Below are 15604 nucleotides of genomic sequence, written 5' to 3'. Positions count from 1 at the left end.
TTTTTCATTGTTATTGTATAGAAGCAGCTCTACACATTGACATAGTGCATTGTGCTTTATTAACTGCAGCAGTTTAATACATCAAATATTAAATAAAGGAAAATATTCTGGTTAGAGCTGTGCTTACATGTAATTTTAAATATGTTGGTGTGAAAATACTTGTTGGTAGGGATTTCACATTGCCTGCAAAACTGTTAGAAGCTTTTAAAACATTTAAATATACAGTATATATCATTACAGATTGACTAAAACATTACATCCCCTATCCGACAGGGTGAATGATAGTGATGATCTGGTGATGGCTGAAAATGAGGTTGCTAGGATTGCTGTCAACATTGAAAAAGAAATGTTCAGCCTTTTTAAAGACACAGATAACCGGTACAAGAGCAAGTATCGAAACCTCATGTTTAACCTGAAGGATCCAAAAAACCAGGTAACTCAGAATTTAAATGTGCATTTTGCATGAATGTGTTTAAAGTTGTTGGTTTTTTTGTTTGTTAATGGCTATGCTTTCATTTCTCATCATGCGTAATTTACATAATTGCACTGAATGAAATACTAACAGGGTTGGGTACAGGATCCTGGCGGTCGGGATGCCGGTGGTCAGAATTTTGACAGCAACATCCCGACAGTCAGAACCCTAACCCACCTTTCCTGCATCCTAACCCTCCCCCTGCAGTCTAACCCTCCCCCTAACCCTAATACTTACCGTCGGGATGCCGGCATTCCGAGCGTCGGAATGGTAACTAAATCACTAATCAGCTTTTCTTTTGTAAAGACCCTGTTAGAGGAAGTGAAGAAATGGACTTCTAGAAACATAATTTGTGAAACAGCTGCAAAGTACTGATCATTGATGATCTGTTTGTTTTCATGATTTTAAGGGGAACGTTTTTGTTTTCAGGGACTTTTCCATAGAGTTCTGCGTGAAGAAATCTCCCTGGCAAAACTAGTACGTCTGAAACCTGAAGACCTTGTGTCAAAAAAGATTTCTTCCTGGAGAGAAACTGTATCAAAATCGGTGTGTTGGATTATGTTTGTGAATTGTACTTTGTGGACTAATTGGACTTGGTCTTGCTACTGTTTAGGGATAAATGAACTTAATTAAGAGCTTGACCATACAAAATAGGATACATCTGCATTAAAGTAATGGCATTTAAGCTTTGTGGTGGGCTAAACATAGGTTTTTTTTTTTAACACCAAAAACCCAACATTTTGTAACTCAAGAACCCAACAAGCATAAAATTATGATGTTAGATATTGACCCCTCCTTTTAAATTCTGGAGTGCAGGAAGAGGTGCAGTCTCCTGTTAAACCTATTACATTCTGCGTTAAAACAGCTATTTTGTGTTTCACATGTTAATGATTAATTGATTAAGCTGTGTGCTTACAGGCGTATTTTATGAATATTAATGTTCGGTGTCTGTTCTATTTTAAAATCCCCTTCTGTAATTTGTTTTAAAAATGAAGCAGAACGAAATGTATTTTAATGATGAGGTGAAGCAAGCAGAACCCAAATTTGAGCTTATTTTATGTATGTTTAGTTATTTTATGTTGAATGGGAACTTTTTTTTTTTCACTGCAATATAGAGTACAGTTCTGAAATCCAAGTCTCTGATGGAAAATAAAACACCTTCAAGACCTACAGTTGTAGATATGGAAGAATCTCCTCCCTATTCTGACACTGACACAGTGAGTTTGCTGAAATGTTCAAGAGTTTATACCTCTCTGCACATTTTTCAACTCTAGTACATACAGCAAGCCATTTTTAAAGCATGGATATCTGAACTCTTCCATGTAATCTCTTGCATCACTTTGCTATACAATTTGTGCAGACTGTTACTGTGTCTGTACATTGTCTTCAAATACTAATTTCTTGTAGAACTGTGAACACCCTTCATTGATTAGAAATCAGCAGTGCAGCCCTTTTCTTACATTTTTCCTGTGTAAAATTTGGTTTTAACTGAAGTTGTCTTTGCTTTAGGAACAGCAAGAAGTTGCACGAATTCCACCACCAGAAAAGAGCAGCTCTGTCCTCCCAGATATATTTAGCAGTATGTTAAATGACACCACAAGCCAGCACCGTGCCCATCTCTTTGATCTCAATTGCAAGATCTGTACAGGTAAACAAACTTTCCAAACCATCTTTTGTCTAGGGTCATAAACTAATGAGGTTTTGGTGCCATGTTGACTGTGGAGCATTAATATTTTGTGACTTTACTTTAAATAAAGATGGTAAATTTTTTGGATATCACATTGCAGGTCAGATGACTGCTGATGATGAGCCGCCAACTAAACGCCAGAAAACAATGCCTCCACCTGTAAAGAAGGTAGAAACAAAAACAAAGCCAGAGATAGTGGATCAACCACCACCTCCACCAGAAGATGAATGCGAGACACCTAAAACAATTAGTGAAAGCAATGAAACTGTCCTTGAAGTTACCCCTGAGAAAACACAATTACCCAGTGCTTCCCCCACACAGCCTGAGACACTCTTATCTAGTCAGGGACCTACCCTCCCTCCCTCCAACCCTGTTACCACAGTTACGGTGTCCGGGAGAGACCCCAGAAGAGCTGTAAACCGGCCTCTAGCTTCATCCACTGCCTCAGACAGCAGTCCTAGAACAGCACAAGATAATGAGGAAGTTCCAGCACCACCGCAACCTCCTCCAGTCTTCACTGCTCCCAAGTCAATCCTGATGAAGCCAACGACTGACATCAGATATTTAACGTCTTCACCAAGTGTCAAGTGCGTAGTCTTAGAATTCTTATGGAACACTTGTGCATGTTGCCCATCGCAAAATTTAATTCATCTGTTATTTTTTTTAGTTTTTTTTTTTTTAAGTAACTATGGATGTAGAGTATGTATTTACAGCATATTGAGTGTACATATACACAGAATAACAGTCACTGTTTACACATCAGGCTGCTGGATTAGTTATCTGCTGAATATAGACCACTTTAAATCTGCTCTCTAGTTTATATAAGCACAGAATAAAAGGTAAATCTAGGGTTGTTTTTACAGTCTAAAATTCCACTTCTAGTGCATAGTTGGTCTGTATTATAAACACAGTGAGGCAGCCATTTTGTGGGTCTGAATTTGTATGTGTGATACTGCAGAAAACATAAGCTACACAGTGATGTCTTTATAAACAAGTAAATCTATGTGTTTATTGGCTGCCTCAGGTGAAGGTGACAAGTAAATTGCTCATGTATAAAGGAAACTAGTTATATTGGAAAACAGGGACAGTGTCAAAAACCACCTGACGATCCTTCCTTGACATCCAAGAAAGGTTGAGTATTGGTCAAAAACATAACATTTCCTCAGTCATCGGACGATAAGAAGGATCAATTGGATAGCTTTTTATACAGTGACAACATATTTTACATTGGCGCTCAGTAACAAACAAATGTTACATAAAATTGGAAAGGATCCTGTTTATTTGTCCTAAAGAACAGGCACATGTATACCTGTTCTTTAGGAAAAATACCTGTGGAGCAGCCATGTATGTACATTTTCACAAGGATAAATGCAATAATGCTTTATTAATTTCTCAACTACCTAGTTCCTATGCTACTGCAAATAAAGTGCAAGTTTATCTAGCATTACTCATTCACATTAGCCACCAAATATGAGTAATTTTAACATGTATCCTTAATGTTGTAAATTTATGTCTGCGATCTTCTAGTTTGGACGTAAGCTTTACATATACCATATCTATTTCGAATCAAAGAGAACACTTTGTCTATTGTATAGCACAGAGGTTCCCAAACGCAGTCCTAAAGGCTCCCGAACAGTCCAGGTTTTAGAGATGTCCATGGTTTAGAACAGGTGGTTTAAGTAGTATCTCAGTCAATTTAATTTAACCATGGATATCTCCAAAACCTGAACTGTTGGGGAGCCTTGATGACCGCATTTGGGAACCTCTGGTATAGTATCTCCTTTAATTCCCAATTAATGAAGTGCAGTTAAAATGACTAGTCAACTGGTTCTCACACTTTGCAATATCAAAATCCATCACGTTTGTTTTTTCGTTCATTTTCAGTCTGAATATAGATAAGGTTTAAACAGTTGATCTCAAGATGTAGGAAAGTTTGCTTCTTCACTTGTATATCAACTTATAGGAAGAGCACAGTTTTGTGACGCCTTTTTATGATTCCAATTTTGCAGCATGCCGGATATCAGAGCACCACAGGATGGAGATACATCCCTTTTCCTCTCTCGTCTGAATCCAATCTGGAAAGGATTTATAAACATGCAAAACGTAGCCAAGTTTGTCACCAAGGCCTACCCCGTGTCTGGGTCTGTCGAGTATCTAAATGAGGTTTGTCTTACATTGAAAAAAAACATTCCCTTCCAATGATTTCTAACTAGGTAAACATCAAATGTGTAGTAAGCAGCAATGCCTGTTTGGATCAACTTTGATCTACTGTTTTAGCTCTTTGTCTTTAATCTATTGGGAGAATCATATAATATTTATTTATTCATAATTCATCCTTTTACATGTCACCAATTTACATGTTCCAATTACCAACAAATTGTCTTTTATGAGCCCATCTAGCTGCCTGAAATCTAAACCTTGAATAGAAGGTATTTAATGCCAAAATATTTCCCATTTAGGACTTGCCGGACACAATACACATCGGTGGAAGAATCTCTCCAAAGACTGTATGGGATTATGTGGGCAAACTAAAATCCTCTTTGTCAAAGGTAGGTTATAAATTGCATCTGAAGGATTATCTCTTCTGGAGATCTCTCAGTTCACATTTTTTAATTAGCAATATATAAATTGGAAGATTAAAAAAGGTACATAGGGCCTGATCTAGCAGCGTACGGAATTGCGATCGCAGCTGCAATTTTGTATGCAACGCAGCTGCGAGAATATACTAATACCTGCCGCAGCTAAGCCAGCATAAAGACGCCCACTGCTGCTTTCTCACATCCCTCTAATGTCTGTCTTCTGAATAAACCTTGGTACCATCGACACATATTGCACAGGTATGTAGCATTTACAACAAGTCTAACCAGACACTGCATGTCTCCTCGCACGCAGAGAGCTCTCATGCTGTGTATGCAATCACAGTGGCTAATTTATGCATGCCCATGAAACGAACAGACACGCCTGCATTTTTCCAACCACCCCCAAACGCTGTCACTCACTTTGCAATGATTTCCTTTGTGCGTTCTTAATTGCAAAGCAATTGCGCACGCGTAGTGCAGCTTGTATGCATGCGCAATGGCAAACAATCTCAACTGCTTCCATATTCGCTATTGCGTACGCTTCTGAATCAGGCCCATAGTCAGTAAATACTGGCATTTCTTGGTTATTGGTGTGCTTTAGATTACCACTATTGTGTATTTCGTTTGTAGGAGTTGTCCTTGATCCGTTTTCACCCTGCTACGGAGGAGGAAGAGGTGGCGTACATTTCACTTTACTCATATTTCAGCAGCCGTGGACGTTTTGGGGTAGTTGCCAATAATAACAGACACGTCAAGGACCTTTATCTTATCCCATTGAGTGCAAAGGATCCAATTCCATCTAAACTATTGCCCTTTGAGGGACCAGGTAAGCAGCTTGTAATTAAGAAAAAAAAAAAAAAAAATGAGCAATTGTAGTTTTATTTTAGAGAAAATGGTAAGTATTTAAAATTCTGCCTCGGAGAAGAAAATAATTGGCTGCATTACTTCTGTCTCATTTCTTTGAGAATAATAAAGAATTTTTGAAAAAATGCTCATTGTCTGTTTACCTTCTGAGTGTCATTTCATTGATTTGTCTACACAAGAGTTTTTGTTTAGTGACATTTTACATAATCATTAGGTATGTTATAACCAATATTTCTGTAAAGAACATCCCAGCAACTTTATTTAAATTTTTTTTTTAAAAAAATTGGTTAATTCTACACACACAACTTTCTAAACATATAGCTCTCTGATCAGCTCTGTCCTCTCCTGTGCTACCCAGATCTGTTTTGTTTGCAATTAATCTATGTTCCGAACACTATTTTCAAAAGATGAGAAACCAATGCCTGCTTCCATTCACATAAACTACAGATTTAATGAAAACAATAATTTACCCCAGCATATTCTCACCTGTTAATTGTGTGTTACTACTGCCTTATATTTCAAGTTGGAATGGAGAATATTGACTCGATAACCTGAAAAAAAGAGGATTCCGGTTCGTTATATTGAACACAATGTGATATAACTGTGAAATAACTGGAACTATCTGTTCAACATGAGCTGGCTGATGAATTGGTGAAAGTATTCCTGCAACTACCTGCAAATCACACATAGTTACCCCAATTATCTACTCCTACATAGAATGCTTCTCAAACACCTTATATAAAAGCAATTGAAAGGACAATCACCACATATTAAAGCAAAAGTATTCTTCAATAGGGTACAACAGTACAAATATATGGTATGTAGTATGGTGAATGCAGCTTGAATGTGTCTAAACATAGATCAATGATGTATGTGAGACGTGTGATCCACACACACTGACAAGTGTTCTGTGAACCTGAAGGTGGCTTGCAATAAATTTGGCTGGACCAAATGTGTGTACAATGAAGATCAGAGCCAAAGCATGGCACTCAAACAGCTAAACCAGTCAAACCCATTTAGATGTCATGCTATATATCTCATCACACAATTTTCAAACTCTGGCTGTCACAATTCTATATTCCAAGTCATAATCTGTAACAGAGGACCAGTGCTTCCATGGAATCAAAAGAAGTGTCTGAATATATAATAAAATGGGCTACTTTGTAGAAACTTTGCCAGACTGCATTTGTTAATTAGTTCATATCCCGAATGGCAGGTGGAAAAATACAGTATGCTTATATGTGTAAATTCTAGTCACATTTGAAATAATATTGACATTTTCCTTGCTCCTAAAGCTTGAAAGAAAGAAGATAAACACTGCACCCTGTATGGATTTGCAAGGCTTCAATGGGTTGTTCTGCTTTTTTAACTGTATCAGAGGTTACCAAACGCTGTCCTGAAAGCAGTCCATGTTGTAAAGATAGAGTACAGGTGATTAGTAACCACTGATATCCATAAACCCTGGGCTGTTCGGGTGCCTTGAGGACAGTTTCGGAACCTCTGCACTTTACTATATATTAGGGAGCTGTGACATAAGGCAATGCTAAGACTATGTATAGGACAGAATGCATGCCAACTCTTTAAAGCTCAATATGTATTTTCTCACGGTCAGAAGTATCACCAATATGAGATTCTTTAACCCTTTTTGTCTTTGCCTTGCTAGGACTTGAATCAACACGTCCAAACATGATCCTGGGATTGGTAATTTGTCAGAGAAACAAACGTCCAGCTCCTAGTGAGCTAGAAAAAAATGAAGAAAAGCGATTGAAAGCCCCAAGTCAGGAAGAGATGGACATCTTAAATTTTACAAAACCACCCCTCACCACTCATGCAGAGAAGAAGCCTCAGAAACATCCATTATATCCAAGTGAGCCAATTAAAAGTACAACACCTCCAGGGTCACCACAACCAATCGTGGAACCAGTTTTCAAAGTAACCCCTTCTGTGCTTACATTTCCATCAGTTATCTCTTCAACTAGCATGCCAACCAGTTCTTCCCCACCACCAGCTGAGCGTTTGGGATCAGCAGCAAAGTCTGCAACCCCACTGGACCACATTCTGAAGACACTCTTTGGAAAAACTTCTGATAGTAAAAATGAGAATGCAAGCTCTGCTGCTGTTACTAGTAATACCACTGTAGAGACTGTAGTAGAGAGAGGTTTTGTGGACCCTATTGTGCAGCAGTTTGGCCAGATGTCTAAGGATAAAGCTTTAGAGGAGGAGGATGATAGACCATATGACCCAGAAGAAGAATATGATCCAGAAAAAGTTTTTGATACTTCAGTAGTTGTTGACAATAATGAAACGCCATATGAACCAGAACAGCCCTGTGAAAGTTTAGATGATGAAGAGGCCTACGATCCAGAGGATGAAACTATTTTAGAGGAGGCAAAAGTTCCAGTTGAAGATTTGCCCAATAAGATATCTGCTGCAAGTAAAATGAAACCAGCAGAAGCCGCTACAGAACTGGTACCTAGTTTTCCTGGTTCTCCATCCCTCCAAGAACAGCAAAAAATGTTGGATGAACTAAACAAGCAAATAGAAGAACAAAAGAGACAACTGGAGGAACAAGAAGAAGCCCTCAGACAACAAAGAGCAGCTGTAGGTGTCTCTATGGCACATTTCTCCGTGTCCGATGCTTTGATGTCCCCTCCCCCCAAATCTTCTCTTACAAAAAGTGATTTGTTTCAAAGAGAGCCTAGTACCACAAATGCTATCACAAGTGCAAATGTAGAGCAATTCCTAACTCTAAACCGTGATCCAAGGCAAGCAAGAGATCCTCGACATGCAGCAGCAAAAATAGTTCAGTTAGATGTTGAAGATGTTCCCATGCAGTTACAAAGTGAAAAACAGACATTTTCAGATGAAACTATTGAGACTATTCCAGAAGTAAAGAAATTTGACAGCATACAGGATGAGATAAAGCCTGTAGTTAGTATGGAAATGAGCAAACTAATTGATCAAAAGGAAAGCACGCTGGAAAAGCAGGAAGATATATGGCATAACTCCAAAGATGCTGTTGCATCTGAATCTATATCAAAACCATCACGAAAAGTACTATTGCCAACACCTGTGTCTAATGCTCCACTACTTCAAACTGCTGTACCCACTGGTAGTGAAAAAAATTATTTTCCTTCACATGAACCAGCTTGGGCTTCTGAAACTCAAAACTTTGACTGTCAAAAGACAAAAGCTAATCTTTCTGGTCAGATAGTTACACCCCTAGACAATCGTTCTGATCACTTTGAACCTGAAAAAGAAGTAATGTTTGGACTTAATAAAGAGCAATTTAATAGTCAGACAGCTCCTTTCATAGAGCATACAGTTCCAGTAATTTCTCATGAAGATAATAGGCATGCACCACATTTTCCAATTAGTTCCATTTTAGGTCCACCACAACTTGAAATTTCACCAAACTTTGGTGAGCAAAGGCCACTCTCTATGCCTAATCCAGGACTAAGGACATCCCCTATCTATCCTGAAGAAAATTGTCCAACTAACTTAGATGCATACAGTGGTCTGCAGTCTGAAACTGTGGAGCAAAAGGGGCCTGGATCTTTACCTGCACAATTAGGTATGCCACCTCATTTATTTGGAGATAGAGGACTACTACATTCTTCCTTTACGCAAAAAGGACAGTCACCTCCTAGCTTTGACCGACAAAATAGTCCACATGTAGAATTTCAGGATCCTCCTTTTGGCATCCTAAGTGATGGCCAACTTAGGTTTGATGGCCCAAGGGGACCCATACCAGCTTCATTTATGGTACGAGGACAACCATTTAGTTTTGATGGCCCTCACAGACCCCCTCTATCTCAGTTTAAACCCCCTATAGGCACTCCAATTCAGCCACCATTTGGTGGTCCTAGAGGACCTACACATTTTAGTGGGCCTAGAGGCCCATATCCAAATGAATTTGATGTTTTACGAGGCTCAGTTTCAAGTCATTATAGTGGACCAAGGGGCCCCTCACCACCTCAACTTGAGGATCTAAAAAACTCGTCACCATTATTTCCTAATCAACGAGGCCCTGTTCCTATAATGTATGGTGGGCAACGTGGGCCCTTACCTTCTAGGTTTTCTGAAGATTCCCAACAAATTCCGAGATCTCAGCCGCGTCCATTGCTTGACCTCCCAACTATTCCTCCAACACCGAGGAGTGAAGGTTGGAATAAACCACCAGATTCGCTTAAAAATTTTGGAGACCATAGACCAGATCCTGAGCAACATTGGGAACCTAGCAATGTCAGACAAAATAAGGACCACAGAGGTCAAGGATTTCAGGGTAGATCCCGAAACTACGAGGGTCGCAATGAGCCAGAAGCATCTGAGCATATGCCAAATCAAGGATTTGAAGACCGACGTAGGGAGAGAGAACATGATGCACAGTGGGATAGAGAGAGGGGCAGGAACTGGAACAGAGAAAGAAATAGAGATCATGAGAGGCCGAGAACTAGAGAACCAAATCGAGACTGGGAGAAAAATAGAGATGGGGATAAAGATATGGAAAAGCGAGAATTGGATAGAAATAGAGACCGAGATAGGGAAAGAAACAGGGACAGAGACAGGGGAAGGGAGAGAGACCGAGAAAGGGATAGAGAACGAGAGAGAGACCGTGATAGAGAGAGGACTCGAGACCGTGACAGAGATTCATATAAACGTAGAGAGAGATCCAGGAGCAGGGACCGGGATAGAGACCGATCTAGAAGCAGGGAGAGGGAAAGAGATAGAGACAAAGGCCGTGAGAGAGAGAGAGACCGTGACAGAACAAGAGACCGAGAAAGGGATAGAGAACGAGGAAAAGATTGCACGGTTCGCAGCAAAAGCACAGAAAGCAACAAAGACTCTAAATCTGGACGATCAAAAGACACTTCCGAGAGCACGTCAACAGAGCCTGCTAATTTGAGTCATACGTGATGGACTTTTCAAGGGATTAAAACCTGTATTATGAACTGTAATAATATGTATATAAATATTCTAATTTTATTTTATATAACTATCCCTTTAAAAGGGCAAGTTTTCCTTTCAAATGTGTTTTACCAAACATACTGGTATACAAATACTGTAAGAACAGCATCATGTTGGTGTCTCTCTTTACACAAAAAATATTGTTTTTACGTGCTCCCACTTAATACACTAACTCTGTATCCATTTGTAATCTGGTAATTACTGAGAGTCTGTTGCTTTTTAAAGAGAATTTGTAGTTCTGTTTTCCAGTAACTTGATAACATAGTGTACATTTTTAAGAGGGTTTCAGCTCCAGTGGGTAGAGCCATGCACTGTAAATATTAGTGTAACTGCAAGTATTATAGCATTTAACAAGAATTTTGTCACTGTGGGTTGCTGTTATACAATGGAATATCCTGTATAAGATTGGTTTAAAAAAAATCTGATGTAATGTAGAAATGTAACCAAGAGATGCGCTCTATAAAATTTATTAAGGCTGTTTAATTTTTACTTGATGCCGTTAACCAAAGAATCCTCAAAATTATATAGTTCACCAATAAAATGAACTGCAAAGACAAAACCTGATGGTCATGCAGTTCAGACCTTTGTATTTTATTTTTATTATCGCCTTATAAAACACGTCCTATTTGTTCTTTAAAAATAATTGGCCAGCATTTGTTCAACCAACTAGTAGTGATTTGGAAAGAGGATGTTGGACTTGATAGTGCATTAATTTGCTTACTTGAATTTGATCATTTGTTTCACCCAAACCCTCCTTAAATGTCCTTGTTAATTCAGAAAGTGCATTTACCTCTTAGGTAAGTCATTGCAAAAGAAACACTGTATACATATGACGTGTTATCTGTCATAGAAATATACCCTGGGATATGGACCCACAGTAACCTTGATACTCGCTAGATGACCTAGAAATATTCTGAAGTAAAGATCTACATTCAAGAATTTAAAAAGAGTGCTTGTTTCTATAAATTTGCATTTTTATGACAAAACATCAATGTACATTAAAGTTGTAAAAAATTTTGTAAGTAGAATAAATATCTACAATGGTTACTTTTGATTACTCTCTTATTCATAAATTGTTACTTTAGCATTAACATATTTTGTGCAACTGCTATGTACAAAGCTATACATTTTATAATAAAATCTTTAATTTTTATATTTTCTACAAATGAAAACTAGAAGGTGTCACTATTGTGTTTTGAAGAAGTGTAGTCAACTAAGGATAGCATTTTAAAACACTCTGGGAGAAATGTAGCAGCCTGCGACTTGCAGGTAGGTATTGGTGCATCTTCCCCATGTATTAAAGTGCCAATCATCTAAAAGGCAAAACCACTTTAACACATTGGGTAGACTTGCCAATAACCCCCCCCCCCCATCATGTTCTTTGTAATCTGTCAACTTTTTCAATCTTATTTCTTTCAATGCTAATCAAATAACTCCTATAATTGACCACTTCTGTTTTTAATTTCTCCAGCTAATCCTTTAAGTTCTGGTTTTGTAATGTCATTCAACTAGAATGAATGTTCACAATATCACCTGATTTTTGAGGTTAGCACCCACCTTCTCAATTAGTAAAAGTAACAGGTCAAAGGAGCATTTATTTAATACCCCACGCCATCTACAGAATACCGGATTATTCCCACCAATGGCATATATTTTGACCTGACACCCCAAAGTTTCTGTTTATTTCGATAACAATGGGACAAAAATTGACCATGTAGTAGGTCTACTTCTCTTTTTTTCAATATAGTGAATCAGTGAGAGTTATTTGGTTGAATTCAGCATTGTGTAGCTGTTCAATGTTAAGTAAAGTATCCACAGGACTCACAGAACACCTTGTAATACCATAATATATTTGCCACTAATCCAGATATTGCACAATCTTAAAAGTAAAAAAAAGAAAAAGAAAATATACACTGTTGTATATATCAAGATAATACAAGCACCCTCTGTACTCATGCGTACAGGACAAAAGCTCATCAAATCGATCCTAAAAACCGGATGAAACCGATATAAAAGCCGGTCCACAGTCACATCACTAGTCATAGCCCACTTGAGTACAGCAGAATAAGAATTGGGACAAGGGGGTACGGTTTGTGCCTTGGCAAAAGTCCTACAATAGGACTGAAAATTCTGAGTTTGTTCCTATTATCCCTCAATAAAAGTTTTAAGATTTACTTACAAACCTGGTGAGTGCACCACTCATTTTTTTTCTATACTGTGACCGGATGCCTTTCGCCTAGGCCGGCCCTGGTCACGGGTTACCGCTTTTGGACTCCCACTCACCGTCAGTGACTGCCTGTCACCGACTCCGCCAACTGTGCCGTGGGCGTGTAACTATGCCACCACCAAACTCTACCACCGGTGTTTGGAACCGCTTTTTACGTTACCCTCAGGCTCCTCCCTCGCCACCTGGAACCGCTTCTGCTGCGCATGCGTTTGACTAGATGCGGCCACACCCCCTGATTGGTGTCGGCTGATTTCCTCCTGATCACTCGCAATGGACCAGGTCTGCACGGTAGCTGGCAGAGGGCTTGGAGACACGGAGCACTTACCCAGTATATATAGTCAGAAAACACACTACAGCATGGTGAAATCCACCCACAGTTGGTCTTGTAACCCAATCAGACCATCTATCCCAAATGTAATTACAACTCACATTCCATAGGAACTGGTAATGTACTGTCATCCTTTGATATATTTATCACACAGTGACAAAATATCTATGTAGTAGAATAACTAGCCATAGTATTCGCTTTGGTCTTCCTGCAATAATCATGGAAAAACAAACATTTTTCCTCGGAAGTGCACACACAGGAGAGAGAGTCTCAGGCCATTTCACAGGAATATATGGCCGTTTGCCTGTCTTCACACCTTCATACAGAAAGCTTCCAGCCAGAGGTCTTAATTCAGAGCCGCTCGTTCGTTCTGAGCGGTGTTCGCACATCTGCGCATGCGTACGGGTTGTAATACGCATGCGCGAACCAGTCAGTGCGGCCGAAAATCGTGTGCTCGCAAAATGGCGAATGGCTGCTAATTTGAGTGACAGGATGAGGCGTTTGTGGGTGGTAACAGGGGAAGGTGCTTGAAAACGTGGAGTGGAGATCCGAACGCAGGTGTGCCAAAAGGTCAAAACAGGCGTTTTATGGGTGTGCATAATTAGCAAAGCAGCGTCATCGACCACGTCAGTTGGGTGTTTTTTAGCCAGAACTGCTCGCATGATTGCGGTAGGAAAATCCAACCACAAGAATAGCGAGCAGTTCAGACGCCGTTCGATGTACTCGATTAATCTAATAAATAGCGGAGATGACGTAGGATGCGAGCGGCCAGGGGGCGTTTTTTACCAAAAAATGTCTGCATGTTTTGTTCGCTCTTTCAGACATAGAGGCGTCAACAGACCGCAAAGAGTGAACGGTCAATTTACATAGCCTGCCCCTTTTTCTGGACGAGCGAGCGCAAATGGCGTGTGGCTCTGAATCAGACCCAGAGTTCACTGACCATAACAGGTCTTTCTTTTCATCAGACCTCCTGCTAAGGGAATGACAGTTAGCATCTAGTTTCCTGCACCACAGAGGCTGCTAATGTCGTATACAAAAAGTGCATTTAAAACCAGTTTACAGTTAAAATCATACATTTCAAATACATGTCCTGGCTCAGTGCTGCACATACCATCTTGAATACTTTTTATGTTTAAATACTCGGCGCCTAGCACCAGTAATACATTTAAACATGGCGCCAAGCGCCCTTTGTCTCTTTAAATATGACGCCGCAGGACGGGGTTAACCCTTTCAGCGCCGTGGCAAACATTTTAAACACGTGTGGTCAGCCTCCGGCCACATATACCTTGGACCATTACCTCAGTTCTGATTGGGCTATGGTCAGTGCTGGTATATACATACATAAGATGTAAAGATGCACAGCACCCTAAAAGTTTAGGAAGACCCATGTATTTATTAATCTTACAGCATATTAGAGAAACAAAGCTGCTTTGCTAGACTAATATGCTGTAAATCTAATAAACATGGTATTTTCTGAACTTTTAAAGTGCCGTACATCTTTGTCTACCATGACTGAGGCCTTCCGTTACTTGCATGCAAAGTGGAATGACCAACTTCCTGCTATGTTTATTTACAAATTGAAGGGCCAAAACTCATGGGATAGCAGTATGTAAAAGTAATGGTAGATGGCGTCATTGTACTGTGACGTCTCTGAAATGACCAGACCTACATCGGTTGTAGTCTAACATCTCGTGAGTCAGTTTGAACGGTGGTAGGTTGGTCGTGGCAATGCCACATTAATTATTGGAGTTCAGAGCATGATAGTGGGTGTCCGACAGATGGGACGATTCCATTTCCGTAGTATAGAAATAAAAATCTTCGGTTTGCAGTGTTGTTTGGACTGGGAATACCTCATGGAAGGTATTACCACTCACCGTGGACAGCGCAGTGGCTGACCATGGGTGGTCACCAGAAGCATCTGGCCAGATTTGTCCGTGGTAATAGACAAGTGACACTGGCTCAAATCACATCCACATTCAATGCAGCAGGTAGCAGATGCATATAAAGCAGGTGAGTGCATTTTTTAGCTTCCTTGGGAAGACCCACCAGAGTGCCCCTGTTAACACTAGGTAGGACACAGTGCCTCCTGGGCTTGTGATGTCACTAATTGGACCCTGGAGGACTGGCAACGTGGCGTGGTCCGATGAGTCATGATTCCAGTTGTTTTGGGCTGATGGTAGGGTTCAGGTGTGGTGCAGATTCCATGAAGCCAGTTGTCAACAAGGCCGTGCAGGCTTGTGGTTTCATAATGTTGGGTGTGTTCACACGGCATGGGTTGGGTCCGCTATTCTACCTGAACATGTCATTGACCTGTAACAGCTATGGTGCATTGCTTGATGACCATTTGCAGCCCTTCATGGACTTCATGTACCCCCACAACAGTGGAATATCCCAGCAGGATAATGCACCCTGTCATCGGTCCCAAGTTCTCCAGAATTTGTTCGAGGAGCATTCTGGAGAGTTAAGACGAATGGAGTGG

General features: G+C 39.9%; 1 protein-coding gene across 5 annotated transcripts in view; it reads left to right on the top strand.

The window, feature by feature from the left end:
- The window catches only part of DIDO1 (death inducer-obliterator 1), a 73898-nt gene extending 62308 nt beyond the window's left edge, over nt 1-11590 (top strand). For all 5 annotated transcript variants that reach the window (XM_088442814.1, XM_088442815.1, XM_088442811.1 and 2 more), the window contains 9 exons: nt 274-433; nt 902-1018; nt 1588-1689; nt 1982-2120; nt 2260-2746; nt 4169-4322; nt 4619-4708; nt 5369-5564; nt 7266-11590. In XM_088442814.1, the coding sequence (XP_088298940.1) occupies nt 274-433; nt 902-1018; nt 1588-1689; nt 1982-2120; nt 2260-2746; nt 4169-4322; nt 4619-4708; nt 5369-5564; nt 7266-10519 (4699 nt within the window). In that variant the 3' untranslated portion in view covers nt 10520-11590. The remainder of the gene's footprint in view (nt 1-273; nt 434-901; nt 1019-1587; nt 1690-1981; nt 2121-2259; nt 2747-4168; nt 4323-4618; nt 4709-5368; nt 5565-7265) is intronic.
- Nucleotides 11591-15604: the final 4014 nt, after the last annotated feature.

This window comes from Taudactylus pleione, unplaced genomic scaffold, assembly GCF_031769625.1.
Source record: "Taudactylus pleione unplaced genomic scaffold, aTauple2 ptg000018l, whole genome shotgun sequence".
Classification (NCBI taxonomy): Eukaryota; Metazoa; Chordata; class Amphibia; order Anura; family Myobatrachidae; genus Taudactylus; species Taudactylus pleione.
The sequence above is the reverse complement of the archived record's forward strand: the minus strand, read 5'-3'. Positions and strand labels throughout refer to the sequence as shown.